This window comes from Mastigoproctus giganteus, chromosome 4 (genome assembly GCF_048544385.1).
Source record: "Mastigoproctus giganteus isolate SK-2022 chromosome 4, ASM4854438v1, whole genome shotgun sequence".
NCBI lineage: Eukaryota > Metazoa > Arthropoda > Arachnida > Uropygi > Thelyphonidae > Mastigoproctus > Mastigoproctus giganteus.
This window is the reverse complement of record NC_143578.1, coordinates 149,758,637-149,783,569: the sequence shown is the minus strand read 5'-3', so window position 1 is coordinate 149,783,569 and position 24,933 is coordinate 149,758,637. Positions and strand designations below refer to the sequence as shown.

Genomic DNA, 24,933 nt, shown 5'->3' with positions numbered 1-24,933 from the left:
AATCGTCAGGCCACACCTGGAGTACTGTATAGAGGTCTGGAGGCCTCATTTCAAGAAGGATGTAGAGCTGCTGGAACGAGTACAGAGAAGGGCAACAAGATTAGTGAATGGAACAAAGGCACGCTCTTACGAAGAAAGGCTTAAGTTTTGCAAATTACTGTGTCTAGAGACTAGGCACCAGCGAGGTGATCTGATAGTGTTGTATAAAGCCTTGAATGGTTTGAGCATGCTCAATGCTGATGAGATTCTTCCTCTTGCTCAGAATAATCACCTGAGAGAGCATAAATTCAAATTGAGGAAAGACAGATGTAGGATAGATGTGCGGAAATTTGCCTTTGGCCAGCGGGTGGTTGGTTGATGGAACAGACTTCCATCCCTTGTCGCGGAAGTTTATAGCCTAAATAAGTTTAAGGCTCAGCTGGACAGGTATTTCTAACTAACAGAGGGGAGAAGTGGAAGTGTTTTTTTTTTTTGTTTTTTTTGGCTGATGCTGCATAAGCTTGCTTTCTTGCATCAAATGTCTCTTCTAATGCTAAGTGGACCAATCTGATTCATCCCCCTGCTTCTAGAGTTTACACAAGTGAAAAACTCTTTGCATCCTTTGCCAAAGATTTCTCATAATCTGCCTTTGCCTGCCTAACCTCCTTTGTTACTTGGTTACAGACCAGTTAATAGGCTTCCTTGTTGCCTATTAATTTATATGTATCCCATGCATTTTTCTTCTCTGCCACATGTCTCGTTAGTTCATCTGACATCTGTTTTGGCTTAAACCTTGAACAATATTTCTTAGTTGGTATGAAATGCCTAATAGCTTCCAAGATTAATTCTTTGAATGCTTCTCATTTTGAATTTGCTATTGGTAACGTCATATCAGTTGGTCCCACCATATAGAATTTAAATACAGCAGGCCCTGGGCAGGAGCAGCAGTGCGTAGCACATGCTTCTTGATTAGACCGGGGTTCGAGCCCGTGACCACCAAATACGGAGGATGCGGAAAGGTCAGGGAATGACCACCGCATATCCCCGGAGCAATATGGCCTTAGTTGCTAATGCTCCTAAAAAAAAAAAAAAAAAAAAAAAACAGCAGGCCCTCATTATAACGCGGTTCGCTCTATGCTTATTAGCTATAATGCTCTTCTTATATTACAACCCATATCTCACTCTAATGCTGTCACGATTCACTATAATATTCTTTCACCAGCATATAGATTAAATTTTTGGCATGTTTAACGAAAACGTTTCATCTGATATAGTCAATAGCTTGAAAATGAATAGCAAGACAGCATTAAAAAGTTTGCCATGCCGACTTGTGAAATTTTCCCACGCTCAGTGAAATTTTCTTCCACTCTGATTTAATTGCAGTACAATGACTTGTTACGTAGTTCCATGAGCAACAATTTAAAAAATGATCAAATATATTGCTTGTAATATTTGCGTTATATGCATTAATCAGAAGTCTAGTCATCACTCAGTACAATGTTAGTTAATGGACAGTTTACTCGAACATTGTATTATTATTAATGCAATGCAGTTACATTTTCGAAGATGAATAAGGGTGGATAGGAATTAAAAAGTAACAATGTCTGGATGCGTACAAAGCCTACTAAGGTAAGAAAGACTGAATTTAAAAATTAAATTATACATTTTGAAGCGAATCGATTCCATTCAATGACAAGTACATGTGTGCAATCATTTAGGACTGGCAGATTCAACTGTAAGAACCATTATAAAAAATAAAGAATTAATTTTAGCAGTGGGAAAGACAGCTGTTCCACTTCAAACTACTAAATTAGTTATGGTTAGCCCGGCTATTATAATTGAAATGGAGAGATTTCTAAATAATTTTATTGAACTAATATCCAACATACAATTCCGTTAAATTAAATATTATTAAACAAAAAGTGATTAGCCTATATTATCTGATATCTCAGAAAGCTGAAAAAAAAAAAAAAAAGAAAAAAAAAAGTGGAACCATTTAAAGCTAGTAAGGGCTGGTTCAATAGAGTTAAAATTCAGGGAGAATCCATAAGTACAGATCAAGAAGGAGACGAAACTTTCAAAAAAGAACTTCTTAAAATTATTGAAGAGAGGTGTTATACTTCTCAACACGTTTTTACATAGATGAAACAGGACTTTTTTGGAAACGAATTCCTAATAGAAGTTTTATATTGAAAGAAGAAAAAAACATGCCAGACTTCAAGGTTCAATAGAGTTAAAATTCAGGGAGAATCCATAAGTGCAGATCAAGAAGGAGACGAAACTTTCAAAAAAGAACTTCTTAAAATTATTGAAGAGAGGTGTTATACTTCTCAACAAGTTTTTACATAGATGAAACAGGACTTTTTTGGAAACGAATTCCTAATAGAAGTTTTATATTGAAAGAAGAAAAAAACATGCCAGACTTCAAAGCAGGGAAGGATCGGTTGAGTGGTAACGTTGCGGGGGAATTTAAAGTTAAACCCCTTTTAGTTTACCAAAAGTTTTAGTTTACAACCCAAAATCGACCAAAGATACGAAAAACTCGACAGCCCAGAGAAATCGGATTAATAAATTCATGATTTTAATTGGCATTTTAAGTTTAATTTTGATACGTAATGTAGTAACTTACTAAATAATTATATATGTATATAATGGAGAATATTTTATATGTACAGGTTTTTAATATAAATATTTTGACCGATATTTGGCATCTTTTTACTGCAGTGTATTATTTGTGAGTAGCAATGGTATAGACCGCGACTTACAAATATATATTTTAGTTTACGGGAATACGCCGCTTGCTTAGCGCTGATTAAATTAGCGCTCTGTTTTTCTGGAACGAAATATCAGCGTTAAGCGTGGGTCACCTGTACTGTCTCAGACCACCCTAGTCATATTTATGAAAGCAAAATCCCTTCCCTTTACCCCTGATGGTAGTTACCTCTTTGAGTAAATCCCACTTCAGCACACTGTTGATTACTGCCACCTAGTGGTTCCTTTATCTGCGGATTCTTAATGCGTGAAGAATCACTACTGATAATCAGATCAAGGGTATTGCTCCCTCTAGTTGCCTCCCGAACATACTGATTTAGAAAACAATCATCCAATAAATCCACAAAAGCCTTGCTAGTGTGTGAGTGACCAACCCATAAATTCCAGTCAATATCTGGGAAATTAAAATCCCCCATTATAAGATACTCTGATTTACTGGCCCACTCTATTTCTCTGTACAGTTGTTTATTATACTCATCAGAATCGTTACGCCTATAACACACTCCTACTTTCAATTTTGCTTTCCCAGTGCTTATGTCACACCAAACTGACTTAACCCGAGGGACTCACATCTGGTGAGTATGGGCTTGGCAAACCCAGGGTCCTGAGCTGGTATCATCATTCTTTTCTTTCTTGCTTTCTTGGTGATTTCCTTCTACTTTCCTCTCTCTCTCTCTCTCTCTCTCTCTCTCTCTCTCTCTCTCTCTCTCTCTCTCTCTCTCTCTCTCTCTCTCTCTGAGGGTAACTGGGAATTTTTTTTTTTTTATTCTGGTGCAGCATAAGCCTCAGGCTTCCTTGCACATATGGCAATAATAATAATAATAATACTGCACTGTCCAGCCATGTCGACTGGCTGTACTTCCTTGGATTTTATGTGTTTCTTAACTAATAGCAACCCCCCCCTTATATTTCAATTAAACTTCAATATGGAAATTATATTTCAATATTGAAGATAATGGAGCAGATCTAGATAAAAGAAAAATTACTGTTATCTTTATTGTTATCATTTAATACTATTCTTCTTCTTTGCAGTCAAGCCATATATTATTGGTGATACACTGAAAAGTCTTATTTTGAAGAAAGGGCAAACTATTAAATATGAAATTACCTTTGGAGGTGAACCTGCTCCTGAAATTTCATGGGATCTAAATAATACAATCATCCAACCTTCAAAGAGGTATATATTTTTTTTATTTTATAATAATAGAAAGCCTATTACATTTCATAAATTTTTCTTTAATTTTTTTTTCTCATTTGATTTTTATCTGTGATCTTGTATTTTTTATCTTGTTCATATCACAACATTGAAGTGTTTTTGTTCCCTCCCTTTTTTTTACAAATGGAAGATGAAATTTCTTATTATGAAAATTCTATTAAGATTGTAAATTCTTATTAGACACAACCCACTTTTTTTAATGCCAATTGTAAGAGTAGCACAGTTTGGTTTGGTAGAGTAGCACACTATGTGGAATTATTTAATTTTTTTAATCTTTTTGGCAGCTCTATTGAATATTTCAGTTATATTGTTTGTTCAAATAATCCTAAAGGTCCAGATGGTTTAGTGTTAATGCTGTTCATGTTTTGTTCTTTTCAGCCTGTGAATGATATCTCATCTTCCCAAGTTAGCATTTGCATTAGTAGAGGCACATGATTCAAGAAAGCAAGCTGTTTTTTGGCTGATGCTTTCAGCATCAGCCAAAAAAAAAAAAAATAAATAAATAACAAAATCCCATTTTGCCCCTCCATTCACTTCAAATATTTCTCTAGTTCTGCCTTGACCTTATTAAGTTTTCGACAGGCGCCTCCGTAACCAGGTGGGCAGGAGTGGCAGTGAGTAGCACACACTTCTTGATTAGACCGGGGTTCACGCCCGTGACCACCAAATACGGAAAATGCAGAAAGGTCAGGGAATGACCACCGCATATCCCTGGAGCAATATGGCGTTAGTTGCTAATGCTCCTAAAAACCAAATAACAACCACCACAACAAGTTTTTGACCTCCACTACGACAGATGGAAATTTGTTCCAGCTATCAATCACCTTCTTGCTAAAGGCAAATTTCCACAATATATTCTGCAATTGTCTTCCCTCACTTTGAACTTAGGTCCCCTCAGGTGAGTAATCTGAGCATGAGTAGAATCCCATTAGCATTGAGCTTGCTCAAACCATTCAAGGCTTTATACAACTCAGTCAGATAACCTTGTAGGTGCCTAGTCTCCAGATTCTGCAATTTGCAGAACTCACGCCTTTCTTGGTAACAGCAACCCTTTGTTCCACTCACCAATCTTGTTGCCCTTCCCCGTACTCTTTCCAGAGCCTGACTTGTACAAGGGGACAATCACTTCCTTATCCTTGCTAGCAAAATTTCTGTTTATCATCATTGACACCATGACGTACGCCATGAGACATCCATTTAGGCCTAAACCTTGAACAGTACTTCGTCATTGGGACAAAAAGCCTAGTAGCTTCCAAGATTACTTCTTTGAATGCTTCCCATTTAGAATTTGCTGTTGGTAACATCATCAGTTGGTCCCATTGTATAGAATTTAAAAAACTTCTGAGACCACTGTAGTCAGCTGTACAAAGCAAAAATCCTTCCCTTTGCCCCTTTTTTTCTTTGTCATTGTTATGTCTTTACGTAAATACCACATCAGCAACAGTTACTAGTTTTGTTGCACGAAGGCAAGGACAGTGCCACCTAATGACTCAAGCATGGAAAACAAATATTAGTAAAAAGATAAAAAAAAAAAAAGTGGGTTAATTTTCAGTTATAAAATATGTAAGTGAAGGAATAGAAGTAGGAATTACTAATGTATGTATTACACTAGATTGCAGTAAAAGGAATAATTTAAAAGCACTTAGGAAACTATGGTTGGCTTGTTGAGATGATCTTCTGTCCTTTCCACTACTCAAAAAATCCTGCTATTTAAGGAGTTTAGCTGCTGGGATCCCATCACACGAGTAATCATAAGGATAGCATTTTAATAACTTCAGAACTTTACCAAAAATTCTTGAAGTGATGGAACCCATGTTTAGTCTCTAGGGCTAAGTTCCAGTCAACCCTTCCCCATCTCTTCCATCATGCAGTATGACTGAGGACTTTTGAGGTTATGATGGACATCATGGCGAGATCCAATCTTATATTTCAAGGTTACAGCTCTAAAATGGTGTTCGCAGGCTAGCCGCTAGTTAGTACACCGGACAGAACCTATTGGTAACTCTCTAGGAGGCTTCCAGATCAGCTAGTGTATAATCTTGCTACCTCTACTCTGCCAGATAGTAACTGGGGGAAGTCCGAGTAGTGCGTGTCCGGGGAGTATTGTCGAGGCCACGTTATATCAAGGATCTGGGTATATTCTTACCACGAATACGCGATATCCAAAAATTTCATTACTTCATACAGTATGTCCCCCCACTTTTTTTTACTATTGAATACACCATGAATTGTCAAAGTAATAGAGTAAGCTTATCTGTGAAAAGATCTAAACCTCCCAAACACTTCTTAGTTCATTTCACAAATATACATGGTCTCAATTCTAATCTCAATGATGTTAATTTTCACTTGCAGTCTGCCAATCCCCATATACGTTTTCTGACAGAATATCAGTTATTGGTTGATTCAACTACTGCTCATCTCAGTTGCCCAAATTATTCACTGTATGGTTCCTTTCACCTCAACAGTGGTACTTGTGCATATGTCTGTTCTGATATTCCCTGTCAGAGACTTGGTAAGACACCGAGTGCCAAGCGTTGTTCTCTGTGCAATTTATAGAGTTTTCTTTGAAAACAATATAGTTTTATTTCTTTTCTTGTGTGATTTTCTCCTCTTTTGTTCGCATCAAGTGGTTCTTTGCTTGCAAAGTCAGAAGTAAAAACCCAGAAAGGAAATCCACCTTTCTTTTCTTAGTCTTTATATCAAATACTAACCACTCTACTAACTTCCAAGATGCCTCCGTAGCCAGGTGGGAAGGAGCAGAAGTGCGTAGCACACGCTTCTTGATTAGACCGGAGTTCAAGCCCATCACCACCAAATACGGAGGATGTGGAAAGGTCAGGGAATGACCACCGCATATTCCCGGAGCAATATGGCCTTAGTTGTTAATGCTCCTAAAAAGAAAAAAAAAAAAAAAACAAATTAACTTCAATATCCGCTTGGTCACTGGTGGTACAGCTCCTGCCTGCACGTGGCAGGGCTGGTAACCTGGGGCAAAATCCATCCCTCGGGGCTAAAAGGAGCAGAAATGGAAACTGACATATTTCCATGATTAAGAGCCCAAGAGCTCTCAACATGACAATGACACTGACCATGACTTCTCTCTTTCAAAGAGACTTAAAAAAGGACACGAGGAAGCAGGAATCTCCAGCTTTCCTTATAGTACATTCTTTGTTATACGAACCTGTGAGCAAGCTCTCCCCTTTCATCATCCAGAGATGCCTAGAAAATGCTGCAGGTTCACCAAAAATGGTCAAACATCTCCAATCAGGATTTTTACTGATTGAGACATCTCACTCAAGACATTCTGAGTTACTATTACAACTAACTTCTTTAAGTGGAATACGAATTCAGGTCACCCCACACAACACACTGAATTCTTCCAAGGGAGTGATCTCCGAATGGGATCTTTTAAACGTTTCTGAGGAAGAAATAGTCAGGAGCTAAAAGAACAAAATGTGTCTCATGCAAAACGAATCATAATCTGAAAAGACGGCAACTTAACTCCTATGCAAAACATAATCTTAACCTTCAGTACGCCAAATCTACCAGGTTCTGTCAAAGCAGGTTAGTTGAACTGCCACGTTAGGCCATATATTCCAAATCCGCTCAGATGTTATAAATGTCAAAAGTTCGGCCATTCTCAGACAGCATGCCATGGAGATGCTATATATCCAAACTGCGGCTGCAAAAATCACACGCAAGCAGAATGCAAGGCTCCAACACCACAATGTCCTAATTGTAGTGGTAAGCTTCCAGCTGATTCCAAAGATTGTGAACTTTGAAAGATAGGAAAAAAATACAAAAATATAAAATGGAAAATAATGTCTCTTATCAAGAAGTGAAAAAACAGGCCAACTTATGTATACCAAAATGCACTTATGCTTCTACCATTCACAGACACGAATCAGTGGCATGTCAGACAGAAGTATCCATCTCTCCAAAAATATCAATATCAGACTCGGCTTGATCAGTACTCTCAGTTCAGCATCCATCTAAACCAAATTCAGTAGACCAAAGCAATAATACACCACTCACAATTCCATCCCAGAGACCTCTGCATTGTCAGGTAGCAGAAAATTTGCAAAGATCATATCCTGTTGAGACAAAAGAATCATGCCTAACAAGCATGGATACAGATGATACTATCGGTCAAGAAGAACTGCTTGAAATACATGCAGAAGATGATTTGAATGATAGCAATGAATCAGGATGTCCCACTTTTCCCCCTGGGCGCCTTTGTAGCCAGGTGGGAAGGAGCAGCAGTGCGTAGCACACGCTTCTTGATTAGACCGGGGTTCGAGCCCGTCACCACCAAACACGGAGGATGTGGAAAGGTCAGGGAATGACCACCCCATATCCCGGAGCAATATGGCCTTAGTTGCTAATGCTCCTAAAAACCAAATAACAAACACAACAAACCTACTTTTCCCCGAAAAGAAAAACCAAAACCAGACCATCATAAACAATCAACTTATAAAAAGCAGTCAGATACATCTTCCACAAACAAAACCAAATAATGGAACACATAATTTAATGGAATTGTAGAGGTTTTCGCAGCAACATCGATGATATCAGTGGACTAATTCACTGCTTCAATCCTCTTGCCATGTGCCTACAGGAAACCAACTTGATGCCCCAAGTTTCCACTACAGTCAAAAATTACACTAGAAAACAGGCCTTGTGCATCAGGGTGCATTATATCATCAAAGTTTCTTGCGATGACCGACTAACTGGTTAAAATAAATTTATTAAAATAAAAATGATATATACATAAGATAAAACAGAAATAAAATAAGATAAAAGCGTTAAAATACGATAAGATATATGAGTTAAAATATATATAATAAAAGCGTTAAAATATATAGTAGCTTTCAAAGCGAAGTTCCTCTTCATCAGCTAGTCTGTGAATGGTGTACTTCAGTATATATTTATGGTTACAATAGCACAAGTCAGCTGATGAAAACACCTGCTCCTCTTTTCCTATGGAGTGGTTCTGTATACCGCATTGCGTGTCTGGATTGTGGGGGGTGTTATGTAGGTGAGTCTGGTAGAAGATTGAAAGATCGGGTTTCTGAGCATGAGGTGGCTCTGCGAACCGCTAATTTTGAATGCTCTGCAGTTGCCAAACATTATTGGGTTGAGCAGCACAATCTTGATCCCCAACGGGATATTGAAATCGTCTACTATTCACGTGAATACTGCCAACACTCATGACTTGAAGCACTACACATAGCCACAAATAATAGTACTATGAATCAGACGAGGGGAGTACACTTATACCCTATTATAGAATGTACTGTATTGCAGTGCGATGAGTGCTGGCGATCATTATGTGTACGTAATTTTGCTTTACCGACACCAGACTCGTGATACATGATCATGCCCAGCTGACTTGTGCTGTTGTAACCATCAATATATACTGAAGTACACCATTCACAGACTAGCTGATGAAGAGGCACTTCGCTTCGAAAGCTACTATGTATTTTAAGGCTTTTATTATATATGTTTTAACTCTTTTATCTTATTGTATTTTAACGCTTTTATCTTATTGTATTTTAATGCTTTTATCTTATTTTATTTCTGTTTTATCTCATGTATATATAATTTTTATTTTAATAAATTTATTTTAACCAGTTAGTCGGTCGTCGCAAGAAACTTTGATGATGATGATAGAAAAATTACACTATTTTCAGACAAGATAGATCTGACACTAATAGTGCTCATGGAGAAGTAGCCATCCTGTTGGACTCAAGAGTTCCCTCCAGATGCATTCCATTGCAAACCTCTTTAGAAGCTGTTGCCACATGCATAGTAATTGGAATCACTGTTACATTGGTCTCAATTTATCTTCCACCTAATCTTCCATATTCTATTCAGGAAATCGAAGATTTTGTGTTGCAACTACCAGTTCCCTTCTGTCTACTAGGTGACTTAATGCTCACCACCCATTATGGGGTTCCTCTAACTTAGATAGGCATGGAAAGCTTGTTGAAATGTTGATAGACAGACAGGATTTAACATTGTTGAATACTCTCCTACCTATGTTCATTTTCCTACCGGATCAACCTCCGCAATAGACCTTTCCATTTGCTCTCCAGTGTATTGAGTGGGTAACTCTTAACGACTCTCACCACAGCGATCATTTCCAAATAATATGCAAAGTTCAAACTTCCTGTTCACTACCAAAAGATAATCCAGTAAAATGGAAATTTCCAAAGGCTTACTGGATAAAATACAGCATGCTTGTCTCGTTCGACAACCATATCTTACATTGCTCTTCTATCAACCATGTTACTGAACATATAACAAGCCAAATTCTAACAGCTGCAACCGCTGCGGTTCCACAATACCAAGTCAGGAAAAGGCGAAAATTAAATTATTGGTGGAACGAAGAGTGCAACAATGCAAAAAAAGAGAAAAACAAAGCTTGGAATCAATTCCACAAACATCCAACCACTTCCAATCTTATTAATTATAAGCAACTTAGAGCAAGAGCCCATTATATCAGATGGAAATCAAAAAAAGAATCTTGGATTAAATTCGCTTCCCCAGTTAATAAAAATAGAGACATCAGACTGATGTGGAATAAGACCAAATTGTTAAATGGCAAAATTCCTCCAACGTCTACTCCATTAATTAACTGGAATGGACAGGAACTCTCTACCCCTGCAGAAATGGCAAATGCACTAGGATCTGTATTTTCTCAGCTGTCCTCCTCAAATGCTTATGACCAATCATTTCAAAAAATTAAAGGTGTAACTGAAAAATCCAAACTTAATTTCACTGACAGATGTGCACTAACATATAATCAACCATTCACCATGGTTGAACTGCAGCATGCTCTTACCGACACAAGGTACAGTGCTGCTGGCCCTGACAGGATATTTTATATAATGCTCAAAAATTTAGATTCAAAGTCACGCTCATCACTGCTGATCTTCTTCAATCGAATCTTCACTGAACATACATTCCCAAGCTCCTGGCGCCATTCCTATGTTCTGGCTATCCCAAAACCTGGTAAAGACTATTCTGTTCCTCATAACTACAGACCAATTTCACTTACCAGCTGTCTGAGCAAAACCCTCGAAAAAATTATTTATCGCCGTCTGACTTGGTATCTTGAGTCCCAAAATTTAATCAATAACAATCAATTTGGATTAAAAAAAAATCGATCATCATTGGACCTTATGATTAAAGCCAAAGCAAACATCAGAAATGCATTCCTCAAAAAGGAGCATCTCATTATGGTCTGTCTGGATATTGAGAAAGCCTTTGACACCACATGTCATTTCGACATTTTAAAGGATCTACATTCTCTTGTCCTGAGAGGAAATTTACCATATTTCATCCAAAATTTCCTACAACAAAGATCCCTTCAAGTTTGTTATTGTGGAACTCTCTCTAAAAACTTTGTCCAGGAAGAAGGAATCCCTCAAGGGTCCATTCTCAGCACCACTCTATTCGCAATTAGAATTAATCACTTAACTGATCTCATTCCAAAAACAGTGGACTCGTATCTTTATGCCAATGATCTCACAATCTCCTGCCACTCTCAAAACATGAACTATATTGAGAGACAATTGCAGATATCAATAAATCAGATCCAGACTTGGATGACACAGAACGGTTACAGACTATCCAGCCAGAAATCTACTGCCATTCACTTCTGTACCATACGTAAAATGCATCCTGATCCCGAACTCCAATTAGATAACCATCCTATTCCAATAGCAAATAGTATTCGTCTCCTTGGCTTAATTTTTGATAGTAAGTTAAACTATCAAAAACACACTGAACATCTCCGGACAGCTTGTCAAAAAAAAATGAACATACTGAGAGCCTTATCAGCAACAACCTGGGGTGCAGATTGTTACACCTTGCTTCACTTATATAGATCCATAATTAGATCTTGTGTGGATTATGGCACGCCTGTCTTCGATTCTGCTAGGGAAAGTGCTTTATCTCGCATCAACCCTATTCAACATTCAGCTCTAAGAATAGCTTTAGGTGTGTTCAGAACATCTCCAGTGCAAAGTCTCTATTAGAAGCCTATGAAGCTCCTCTAAACATCAGAAGAAAGTTGTTATTACTGAACTACGCAACCAAGATCCAAAACCAGTCGACCCATCCTAATTAGTCAATATTTAATGATCCACAACTCACGACCTTTTATAGAAACAAACCACAAGCAACTAGGCCTGCAGGTATTAGGTTAATGGAACTAGCAGAAAACTGGAATAAACAACTCAAAATCCACCAAGAACCTATAGATCACGTTCCTCCGTGGTCTGTCATCATGCTGTGTTATGACAATTATTTCCACCAATGGGGAAAACACTCTTTAACGGGTATTAACATCCAGCAGCTGCACATTACACATTTATAATGTTATCCTGACTTCACTAAAATATATACTGATGGATCGAAGTCCGAGAGTGGATCTGATGCAGCAGTGGTATTCCGTGACACTATCATTTCTGTATCACTTCCGACAGAATGCAGTAGTTACACCACTGAATTATATGCCATAAAGCTTACTCTGGAAAACATTCTCCATCTCTCATTCGAAAAGAGCATAATCTACACAGACTTGCAAAGTGCACTATTAGCAATGCAAAAGATTTCACCACCTACTCATCCATTACCACAGCTAATCAGATCAGAGTTGATTCATCTCAAAGATCATCGGCAAAAGGTTGTCTTCTGCTGGATCCCAGACCATACTGGAATACCAGGAAACGAAATTGCAGATGCTGCCACCATGAATCCTGCACACCCCCAAAGAATTTTCTGGTCCCATTCAGTGATTACAAAATGCATATAAGAAATATATGTAAGGAACGATGGACACTACAGTGGCAAACACATATTCATAACAAACTCCTTGAAATTAAACCTGTACCAAAATTATGGGCCTCAAATTTCTGCACAAACAGACAAGAAGAGGTTGTCCTGGCCAGAGCCCGAATAGGCCACACTCATTTGACCCATCTATTCCTGTTATCAGGTAATGACCCTCCACAGTGTTCACATTGCCAAAGGCCACTCACAATAAAACACATACTCCTGGAATGCACCTTGTATAACAATTCCTGTCTAGTCTCATTCACTTCTCTCTCAAACTTACAGGAAATGTCACTTAGCCATATCATAGGTGAAAATTCAAACCTTTCAGAATTTTTCTTCTTTCTGAAATGAATATGTTTATATAACAGTTTCTAACTGCTTCCATAGAAGCCAATAAAATTAGTATTAACTACTATGATAGGTGCAATATGGCCTAAGTAGCCTTTGCACCAGAAAAAATCCAAGCACAACAACAACAAGACTTGGTAATTTGAAATCTCCTCTTTTTTGATCTTCTCTGGCTTAAAATCTCTCTCTACCTCATTCTCTCAAATTCATCTGTTGTCTCTATCATTCCCCCATTCCCCCAATTACTTGGAGCTCTTTGACTTCCTCTCTTTGCAATTTGACTTTCTCCAGTCAAACTTTCCTAACAGTGAGATAATTTTCTTGGTGATTTTAATGTTCACAACTCCAGCTGGCATCTGTTTTCTAGTCACACCGACCCAGTTGGTCGAGATGCTGAGGCTTTTTCAATCACTAATGACCTTGCACAGATTGTTCATTTACCTACAAGAACACCAGACAATCATAACCATACAGTCAACACGCTTGACCTTTTTCTCACAAACAACCCTTCTAAGTACATGGTCGAAGTGAATGATCCTTTAGGCAACTCAGATCACAACTTGATTGTTGTTATTTTTATTTGGTTTTTTTTAGGAGCATTAGCAACTAAGGCCATATTGTACCAGGGATATGTGGTGGTCATTCCCTGACCTTTCTGCATCCTCCATATTTGGTGGTCATGGACTTGAACCCCAGTCTAATCAAGAAGCATGTGCTATGCACTGCTGCTCCTGCCCACCTCGCTACAGCAGCACCCTTGGTGATTGTCTCTTCTCCAATGGAGCCTTTATCTCATGGCTATTCCCAACCTCGTGTTTTTTGGCCTTACAATAATGCAAAATGGAATGACCTGCGAGATTTCTTTTCCTTGGTCGGAATACTGTTTCAAAATTTCTGATGTCAACATTTGCTCAGATCGTATCAGTGAACTTATTCTTGTAGGAATGGAATCTTTTATCCCACACTCCACTTTAAAATCTCGTCCTTTATCTAAATTATGGTTTTCCAATAAATTTTCTAAGGCTGTTCAAGAGAAGAATGCTGCATATCATAATTGGCTTGTTTCCAATTCTTCAGTTTCATTTTCTGCCTACACCAAAGCTTGCAACAATTGTAAAGCAGTTATCAATCAGTCCAAACTAGAGTTTGAACAGACTAAGAGTAGAAAACTCGCTTCTTACCCTAATGGTAGCCGAGCATTCTGGTCTCTTGCCAAAGCAATGGCAACAACTTTTGCCCATCTCTGCTTCCACCTCTGTCAAAACTAGATGGTGCTGTTGTCACTATAGCCAAGGATAAAGCTGACCTGCTAGCATCCCATTTTTCTTCCAACTCATGTATTAATGATCTTAGTAAAACACCTCCTACCATTCCCAACACTCTCCATTTAATGCCTCCTGTAACTTGCTTCTTCTATCAAAAGGATGTCAGAAGGATTTTGACAAATCTTATTGCTAAGAAAGCTCCAGGTCCTGATGGTATTTCTCCATTTGTTTTCAAAACCTGTGCTCTTTAACTTACTCCTGTTCTTTGCTGCATTTTTTCACTTTCTTTCTTGGAAATTTGCTCATATCAGCCAGTTCCTAAAAAGGGTGACAAATCCCTCCCATCCAATTATCGTCCCATTGCAATTACTTCTACTCTTTCTAAAGTAATGGAGAAATCAATTAACCACCAACTCTTAAACAACCTAGAAACCTTCCGACTGATCAACCATCGCCAGTATGGATTCTGTCAATGTCGATCCACTGGTGATATTCTGGCTTATTTTACCCATTTATGGACAAAGTCAGTGGAATAGTTCGGTGAAATGTAAGCAGTTGCTTTTGACATCTCAAAGGCTTTCGATCATGTTTGCCATAAAGGTCTTCTAAACAAGCTTCCATCTTATGGTTTGCCAACTGTTTTTTGTAATTGTTTATCCAGTTTTCTCTCTAATTGCTCACTGAGGGTGATGGTAGATGGTTCTCTGTCTTCTAACTTCTTCACTAATTCTGGTGTCCCCCCAAGGTTCAGTTCTTTCCCCCACTCTTTTCCTATTGTATATTAATGACCTCCTTCCATTGAATGGAAATCCTATCCATTGTTTTGCCGATGATAGTACATTGCATTCCACTTTCCATTTTGAGAAACCTTGCCCTGCTCAATCAGCTTCAACTTCTCGAATATCCACTACCAATTCCTTAAATGCCGATCTCCAGGAAATCCTCCAGTGGGGCAAAGATAACTTAGTTGATTTCAACCCTTCTAAAACTCAGTCTTTTCATATTTCTCGCAAAAAGTATACTTCTGCTCCTATGCTTATATTTAGTGACATTCCAATTTATAGGCAAGTTGATATATCTCTTTTGGGGATTACCCTGACTTCTAATCTCTTGGCACAAGCACATTACAAATATTGCTTCCTTTGAATTTAAAAAACTTAGAGTTTTCTCTTTTGCTCTCGGCGTTACTTTTCTTCCAAACAGCTGTTCGCTCCGTACAAATCACAAATCTACCATATCATGGAATATTGTTCGCGCATCTAGGGTGGTGCCCCCCCCAAAAAAACCTGTCTCAGACTTCTAGATTCCATTCAGAAGAGGGGTTAATTAATGACACATCTCTAACAGAGTCTCTCCACTCACTGTTTCATAGACGTACTGTTTCTGCTGCATGCCTTTTCTTCAGATACTTCCATGGGCACTGTTCTTCTGAATTGGCTTCTATAATTCCTGCTCTTTCTTTCAAAACAGTCCGAACACATGTCCAACTTGAAACTCACAGAACCAACTTTTCATCTTCCTCGTTTATTCATTCAACTGCTGCTTTCTGGAACAACCTTCCTGCATACGTATTTCCTGAAAATTGCTGGCTACAGAAGTTAAAGTCTAATATCTTTTCTCTTCTTCACAACCTCCAACCCAAGCATGCTATTGAGTACGACAGGTTCTAATACCTCTCGTGTTTGGGGTTTTCATAAAAAAAAAAAAAAAAGGGGTCTGAATTGGGAAGCTGTCGTGCTGTGCTGTGTAGTGGCAATGTGAAGTGAACAGTATTTGCTAAGTTAAATAGTTTCACATTTTCTCTTAAGCAGCCCCCATATTCCTTTCTTCAGGGAGAATAAAACAAGCAAAAATAATACTTTTTACTTTCACAGCATCAGATACAAAAATGGATGTCGATAGGGTGAATTTTTTATGTGCAACAGAATTTGTTTGAATGATTAATATTATATAATAATTAGTTAGGATAGTTATTACTGTTAGTTACAATTATAATTATAACTATTCATAAAGAAATTAATTATTTTTATGAATAAGTTAATATTATTTTTATGAATGAATAAGAACATGTCAAAAATTTTTTTGCACTTTAATTTTTGCTTTTATTTTAATTTTTATATCTTAGAAACCTCATTGATTTTCGTTATTAGAAATGGTTGGAATGCAAACCAAGAAATAATTTTCTGATTTCTTTGTTGCATTCCACCCATTTATAATAAGGCAATTAAAGCCTTCATGCTATTTGCACCACACATATATTTTTATGGAACTTTAATGAGGTAGAAATAAATTTATGTGAGAAATTTTCAACTTTTTTTAAATAACTACATCGTGATTATATAGGATTGTCATTGAGAAATCTTCGAAAGAGACAACTGTAATTATCAAAAGTGCTGAGCGTGCAGATAGTGGAATTTACACTCTGACTTTAACAAACAGTTCTGGAAAATGTAGTACTAGAGGGGATGTTATAGTATTAGGTATGTATTTATCTATTTATGTTTTCATGTTTGCTCATGTTTATTATTTATTTTCCATATACAGTCATATTAATATGCAGATTTAGTATTAGTACATGTCGACCATCACTAATCTGGTTCCACCGCTAATTCGGACATAATTTTCGTGAATGTAATTTTAAATTTCCTGGGTTGGCACACTGACCTGTTGCTACTGTTTTGGTGGCATTGGTTGAAACATCAGCTGTCGGCGTGAATTCATAAACACTGGCAAACTATTCCTACTTGTTTTTGTGCTTTTATTATTATAACCTGCTCACATTTTCTGGGTTCCTTTATGCATTGGAACCCAGCCATGGTTCCAATGCATAAAGGAAGTGCTTCTCATTGTGTAAAGCGCAAACACCGTACATTGTCCATAACAGATAAAGTTGAACTTCTGAAAAAACTCGACAGTGGTGTTTGTGAGAAGTTTAATTCTTCTTAGTTGTAAATTCCAGCAATTTCTGTCAGTTCCTCTTATTTTAGTAATTTTCTTTTAGCCATTCTTTTTAGATTTTTTTTTTTTCTTCTTTCCAACACACTTGTACAAACTTGTGGAAAAACACAACACAATATGATGGATAATACAGTGTGCTAACGAACTTGTTTTCACAAACAATACTGACAAACTTATTGTGACATTTGAGAGTTTATTTTATTGCTGCGCTTGCAATATACTAATCACAAAAGACCTTCATGTGTATGCCATAATGGCATCACACGTACGTGACCAACACACGTCTCAAGAAATAAAGTAACCTACTGGGCCACATATATACGACACACAAAAAAACTTTTTTTTTTGATATTTTAAACGGAAAAAACGACAACACTGACATTACAATATTTATTTTAGAATTACTAATCAAATTATTTGCTAAATATTTTTTTGCCCTGGGACATTTTTTTCTTAAACTATCTTGGCAGTCAACTTGTTAAAGGTAGGATGCTGTGGTTAGCTGTTGGGTAAACTGTATATGCTAATATAACCACCAGTGATCTGGCAAACTCACTAATCCAGCACCCCATAGGTCCCAATGCTGCCGGATTAGTGACAACCGATCCGTACTAGTATTGTAAAAGGTTGCAAGAAAGAAAGCTTAAACCATATCAAAAAAAAAAACACATTTACTATATCACCTGTCCATCTTCTTTAACAGTTTACCTAGTTCTTCTTTGATTTTCACAGTCATTAGCTGATAAGACACTTACTCGCATTTTTGTTTTCTTAGTGTTTATGTCACCCCAAACTGACTCAACTTTTCGCTGGCCACCCATGTCAACTGGATGCATTGCCTTGAATTTTATATGTTCTTAACTAAGAGCATAACCTCTCCCCCACTCCAGTTCTCTCTGCCTTTCTGTATACATTGTACTCACTATATTCAAATTCTGCATCCTTTATATCTGAGTGACACAACATCTCTTATATCCGAAAAATGTCTACATTTGATGTCTTGACTCACACTTCAAATTCATCAAATTTATTTGCTGTGCTCCTGGCATTGGTGTATAAAGTAAGAATACATGCATCTGTTCTTATTGTTATTAATCCTAACACAGCCAATGTATTTCCTTGTTCCAGGATGAACAAGCTGGCATTGAAATCCTTGATTTCTGGGTTCCCTGTGTTCCCATAAAAGTGGGCTATGATTCACATTCACTACTACTTATGGCTATTGTTAATCAATTAGTCTGTTTATCCTCCAAGTTAGCAGTTTTCTGACCCACTTAACATTGCCTTGAAAATCGAAAGCTATTCTTGCACCTTTCCTAGTTAAGTGTATTCCATCCCTGAAGAAGCAGTCTCTCCTGTTAACAAATACAGACCATGATGAGAAAAAATTTTACCCTACGAGGCTTGCACATTCTCTCCATGTTTGAATTGATTAACAAGGCTATTATCATATTCCCTCCTTTCATGTCTCTGTAGAATTACAGACACTTTGAAATTTAACCCTAACACAACTTTTTTTAAACATTGACCTGTACTTGTTTTGTTAATTTGATTGGTTATTAAGATGTGCTCACAAATGAACTGAATGCAAAAAAATAATTTTGATATCATATACTTATATTTCAGGAAAGATTTTGATACTATTGCACATAAAAGACTGCTGTACAAATTGGAGCAGTATGGCATTAAGGGAAAGTTGCTGCTATGGATAAAGGGATGGTTGTGGGGAGAAGACAGAGAGTGGTAATCAATGGACCTGCTCTTCATGGACTAATGTTATTAGTGTAGTTCCCCCAGGGCTTGGTGCTGGGTCCATAGTTTTTTTCTGTATTTATTAATGATATCGATGAAGGTATATCAGGCTTAATGTCCAAGTTTGCAGATGGTACAAAGGTTGCCAGGGTTGTTAATGACACTTATGACAGTACGCTACTGCAACAGGATCTAGAAAAGTTGTGCAGATGGGCTGAGAGGTGGCAACTGAAGTTTAACATTGACAAATGCAAAGTACTGCATATGGGTAGCAGTAACCCCAGAGTAACGTATCAGCTGTGTGGTACTACACTCATTCTCTACCACCTTGAGGGTGGTAGAGAAGGAAACACATCTGAGGGTAATTGTACAATCAGATATGAAGTTTTCTTCATATCTGACTGCACAGACGGATTGCACAGACAGTCTGTGCAATCAGTCTGTGCAGACAGTCTGCAAGAGTTGCTCATAGTATATTGTCAACGATATACAGGAATTTTTCTAGAAGGAATATGGAGGTGATTATCCCCTTGTATAAGGCAATGATCAGTCCACACTTTGAGTACTGTATACAGGTCTGGAGGCCTCGTTTTATGATTGATGTAGAGCTGCTGGAACTGGTACAGAGAAGAACAATGAGATTAGTGAATGGAACAAAGGGTTGCACTTTGTTCCATTGGCTTAAGTTCTACAAATTGTAGTGTCTTGAGACTAGGCACCTGTGAGGTGATCTGATTGCATAAAGCCTTAAATGGTTTGTGCAAGCTGAGTGCTGATGGGATTCTTCCTCTTGCCCAGATTAATCATTTGTGGGACATAAATTCAAATTGAGGAAAGACAGTTGCAGAATAGATGCGGAAATTTGCCTTTAGCCAGCGATGGATGGATGAAATGGGCAGTGGTTTTATTTCTTTTTTTTTGGCTGATACTGCATAAGCTTGCTTTCTTGCATCGTATGACTCCACTAATACTAATGCTCTTTCTAATGCACTCCTACTCTCATTATTGCTTTTATATTGCTTATGTCACACCAAACTGATTTAAAATTTCACTGGCCACTAATGTCACATCCAGTGACATTAGTGGCCAGTGCAATTTTAAATGCCTTAGATTTTATGTGCTTCTTCACTAAGTTCATAACCCTTCCTCCTCCTCTTTCTACCCTGTCTAACCTGAGAGAAAAAAGACTGGTTAACCAGCATTTAAAATTCATGAAATTTAATTACTATACTCCTACCATTGTTGACAGGGCCGGATTTACATATAATCAAAATAAGCAGTAGCTTAGGGGCCCCACCCCAATGGGTGGGGGTCCCTAAGGAAAAAAAATAAAGAGATAATAATAAGTGTATTTTTTAGATTTTTTAAAATTAAACTTTTTTTTTGGGGATGGGGGGCCCCCAAAAGAATTTGTTCTTAGGGGCCCCGCAATACCTAAATCCGGCCCTGATTGTCGAACATGCAAGTATACATTCACCCGCATACCCTTATGCACCCTAAATACATAGGCAACTGAGTTAGTTACCCTAACTCAGTTGCCTATGTATTTACTTGTTTCATGATGACTCCCAGAAGTTCTTGAAATCACCATCATCGTGCTTTCAAGGCTGCTGCTTCTTCCATTAGAAGCAGTGCAAGAAACACTTTCACATATTCCTGCAGCTATTGTTAATCTATTACATGTAGTGGATACACAGTCTGTGTATTCACTGAAGCTAGCAGTTTTCCGACCCATCTAACACTGCCTCAGTAGCATCGTGGAATCTTCTTTCTATTTAAGTGTAACCCATCTATGTAGAAGCAGTCTCTCCTGTTGACAAGCAAGGACCACCCTGAGAAAAATTCAGGATAATTTTTGCAAATTATTTCGAGATTTTTTTTTTGCTTGACAAATGTTGTAATTTGTAGTAACAAAATAATTTTAATTGCCTTGATTATGCATATTTGTTTATTTTTGTATTTATCTAAATATTTAGAAAAAATAGATTAATATAAAGTCCACTGTTTATACTGAAAATACATGTATCTCAATTGTATCTCAGTGAGTTTAAGTATCTATTACACTTTTTCATCCTTAGTAGAAAGAAGTTTTTAAACTGGAGTATAACTCTTTACTATTTTCTTTTGTGTGGGTCTGTTATTGTATAATTATTATTGTAGTATTTTATAAATTTTACATAACACATATACTAGAACTACTTCAAAACTAATTCCTCCAAATTTTTTTCCAACTTGTGTGATGTTGTATACAAAATGTAATGGGGTCAGTTCAAAATTTCAATGTTACCACTAGATTCCTGCAATTTTCAATGCATGCCCAGAGGCAAGACCATAGTGGCCTTCAGGCATGCATGTATGAAGCATGGTATGTATATATATATATGTTATTTGAGTGTCTGCACAGAACATTGCATCAGTTGCAGTGTTCTATGCAATCAGAAATTTTGTGATAGTTGAAGAACATTTATGTGGACATGACAGTCAATGTGTGCACAGTTAAGCACATAGGTCAGTGATGGGAATAATAGTTTAAAGAACCTGCCAGGGTCATGCTGTCCTTGCACTTCAACAGCAAAGAAATTGAGGAACGAATGGATGAAATGATTCATAAAGATTGATGCATTGAGACCTTAAAAATATATACAAGAATGCAAATGGGCTTTGACGCATTAAAAACAGTTCTGGACAGTACGGAGTACAGAAAATTAAGTGCTAGGTGAATTGCAGAAATGCTAATACCAGATCACAAGAGCCAGAGAATGTAGGCTTGTGCCAGTCTTTTGGAGTAATATGAGACCATGGGTGGGTGGCAGTTTTCTCAACAGCATTGTTACTAAAGATAGACTTGACTACACTATAAACCAGAGTCAAAACAGCAATCCACAGAGTGATGACACAAGGATTCACCAGAAAAGAAGAACTGCAATGCTTAGCTATCTGCTGGAAAAATCACGTTTCATTTTTTGAGACAAGAGAGAGGTGGGGGGGGGGTTATCTTTGTAGATTTCCTGGAATGGGTAAACAGTCAGTTCTGTTTTTTATGTGAGACACTGAAGGAGCCGAAGACAAGAATTGCAACAGTGAGAACAGAGAAGAACGGAAAATTTCTTCTTCTTTAGTAAAATAGTGCCAGACCTTGTACCAGCAACCTGACAGGGGATGCCATTGCAGAATTTAGGAGGACTATTCTGAATCATATTCTGCATAGTTCTGACTTTGCATCTTCAGTTTCATCTGTTTGACCCTATAAAGGGTGACCTTCATGGCGAACGTTTAAACTGCAATGATCATGATAGTGTTATCATGGCTGGCAAGATGACTCTTGGAAGCAGGCAGCAACTTTTATGAGGGAGACTGCGATATACACATATGAGGTGTGACCGAAAAGTTTGCTGACTGAGCTAATATTTGGCAAATGATGCCAAATATTAGCAACTTACTGGCTGTTTGGATGGATCTCCTTCAAAGTAATGTTCCTGAATGTTTCCAGACAATCTGCCTTCCATTGCTTCTGCAACTGCTAGAAGTATTGTTGATAGGCTTCTTTTCAAATTGCTAATAGTTCTTATGTAGCATTTCTGAATAAACTTCGTCTGTAAATCTGTGACCATTCGAGGGGCTGTAAGGGAAAAAAAAAAAAGGAAAGGGACCTAAAATCTGGTTGGTATGGCAACAATATGACTGCGTTAGATTTATTCTATGTTCCAGTGTATGACTTGGCATATAAGTCGACTTATAATTTCTGCTTTGAAAATTTGTGCTTAATTATATATTCACTATATAAGCTGATTCCATTTTCAACAGCATGATTTGCATCTCATACAGTGATATATTACTTTAAAATGCTCATTAAGAATTGCTGACTATTCTATAATTCAATTATTTCTGCTCTTGCTTTGTAAAGTTCATGTCGATATTTCATTACGACACACAGAAAACTGTAAAGATAGTGGTAAGTGTATACAGTATTTCCTTGTGCTTTCCCCCCTAAATTTTGAATATGAATGCACATACAGAATAGTTTATTTATTTAAGCAGTTTAATACATTCACTGACTCTATCACATATAAGCGTAACATCACACTAGGAGTGATATGTTGTTATGTTTATAAGCATTCAAAAAGGCACTCAAGTCGTGTGCCCTAATTCACATGACTGGTCATTTTTAAACAGTAAATAAACTAGTGCTATAAAAGTAAAGGCACATAAAATTAACGATTATTTGATATTGGCACACTTATTGGACTATGAGCTATTTTTATCAGTGTTCGATTTTTGTTTATTGACTTGGTACACAGTTTTATTTGCTCTTTGCTTGCGAGATTATGTTCACAGAACAAATGTTTCATAAAATTTTGAGATTTCTCTTGATTTACAGCTCAGTCCAAAATTAAATATTCACTTTTAGCTATGATTTCTAGACTTTTACACTTCAATCATTATTTACGAATTTTTAGAATGTTGAGGATTTTGGAACACTGTTGTTTCTCAACATTCTGAAAATTATGGCATATTGGATGCACTCTCAAATATAGGCAGAACCGAATGTGTTAATACATTAACTCTAGGACAGCCATAAGGAACAAAGAAGTATACCTCTTATAGATATTTTTGCAGTATATATATATTAATTAGTGCTTTCTGGCCTATGTATTTATCTTCTTCTTCTTGTTTAGATAAATCTACTCCACCTAGAGGTCCTTTAGTGCCTGAAGAAGTTCGAGCTGATCATGTAAAATTGAAGTGGAATAAACCTTCAGATACAGGTGGTCAGGAACTTAAAGGTTATGTGATTGAAAAAATGGATATGGACACTGGACGATGGGTTCCAGCTGGAGAAGTTGGTCCAGATCAGGAAAACTTTAATGTACAAGGATTGACACCAAAGAAAAAGTACAAATTTAGAGTTAAAGCTGTAAATAAAGATGGGGAATCCTTGCCACTCGAAACTGACCAGCCAATCTTAGTAAAGAATCCTTATGGTAAGACTCAAAAAAAAAAAAAAAAAAAAAGTTCATTTCTTTGTTTATAGAATTTGTTTTATTTGTTTAATTATAATTTATTGATAATTTTCGCTGCCTTATTTACCCCAAAATATATACTTTTGTAATTTTTATATAAGGAAATTATCATTCCTGGTATATTTGGAATAATTTTGCTAAGCATGTCTAAATCAGCAGAGAAAGGGTACAAGGAATTTTACAAGTAAGTAAGGACCCTGAGATTATTATTATTATCTACATGGTGCAAGGAAGCCTGAGGCTTATGTTGCACCAGCCAAAAAAAAAAAAAAAAAAAAATCCCCGAGTTACCCTGAAAGAGAGAGAGAGAGAGAGAGAGAGAGAAGTACAAAAGTAGAAGGGAATCACCAAGAAAGAGAAGAATGATGATATCCAGCTCAGGACCCTGGGTGTGCCAAGCCCATACTCACCAGATGTGAGCCCCTGGGGTTAATTAAAATGCTTTGCTAAAATACAAATAAATGTCAAAATTGTATTCTACATCCAACTCATGAGTAATTCTGTCAAAAGAGCTAATCAGGTTAAAATCCAATTCACTTTATAGAACTGTTATGATCCCTTCAGAATTCCATTTCTGTATAAACATCCCTGTATTCTTGATTATTTCCTTCATGATTTTCTTCTACCACTGAAGTCAGACCAACCAGTCTGTAGTTATCTGTGGTTTGGCCTGATGTAGGCTACCTTGTTAAAATGCTTTATCATTCTGAAAAATTTTTAATAAAATATTTTGGCAATTTATTCTAATAATAAGAGGTTAAACAACACTGTACTC

General features: G+C 37.1%; 1 protein-coding gene across 1 annotated transcript in view; it reads left to right on the top strand.

Moving 5' to 3' along the window:
• The window catches only part of LOC150087120 (twitchin-like), a 3,511,780-nt gene that overhangs the window by 1,078,987 nt on the left and 2,407,860 nt on the right, over nucleotides 1–24,933 (top strand). The window contains 3 exon segments of the mRNA XM_090372971.1: nucleotides 3,784–3,928; nucleotides 16,771–16,907; nucleotides 23,814–24,119. Coding sequence (XP_090229097.1) covers nucleotides 3,784–3,928; nucleotides 16,771–16,907; nucleotides 23,814–24,119 — 588 coding nt within the window.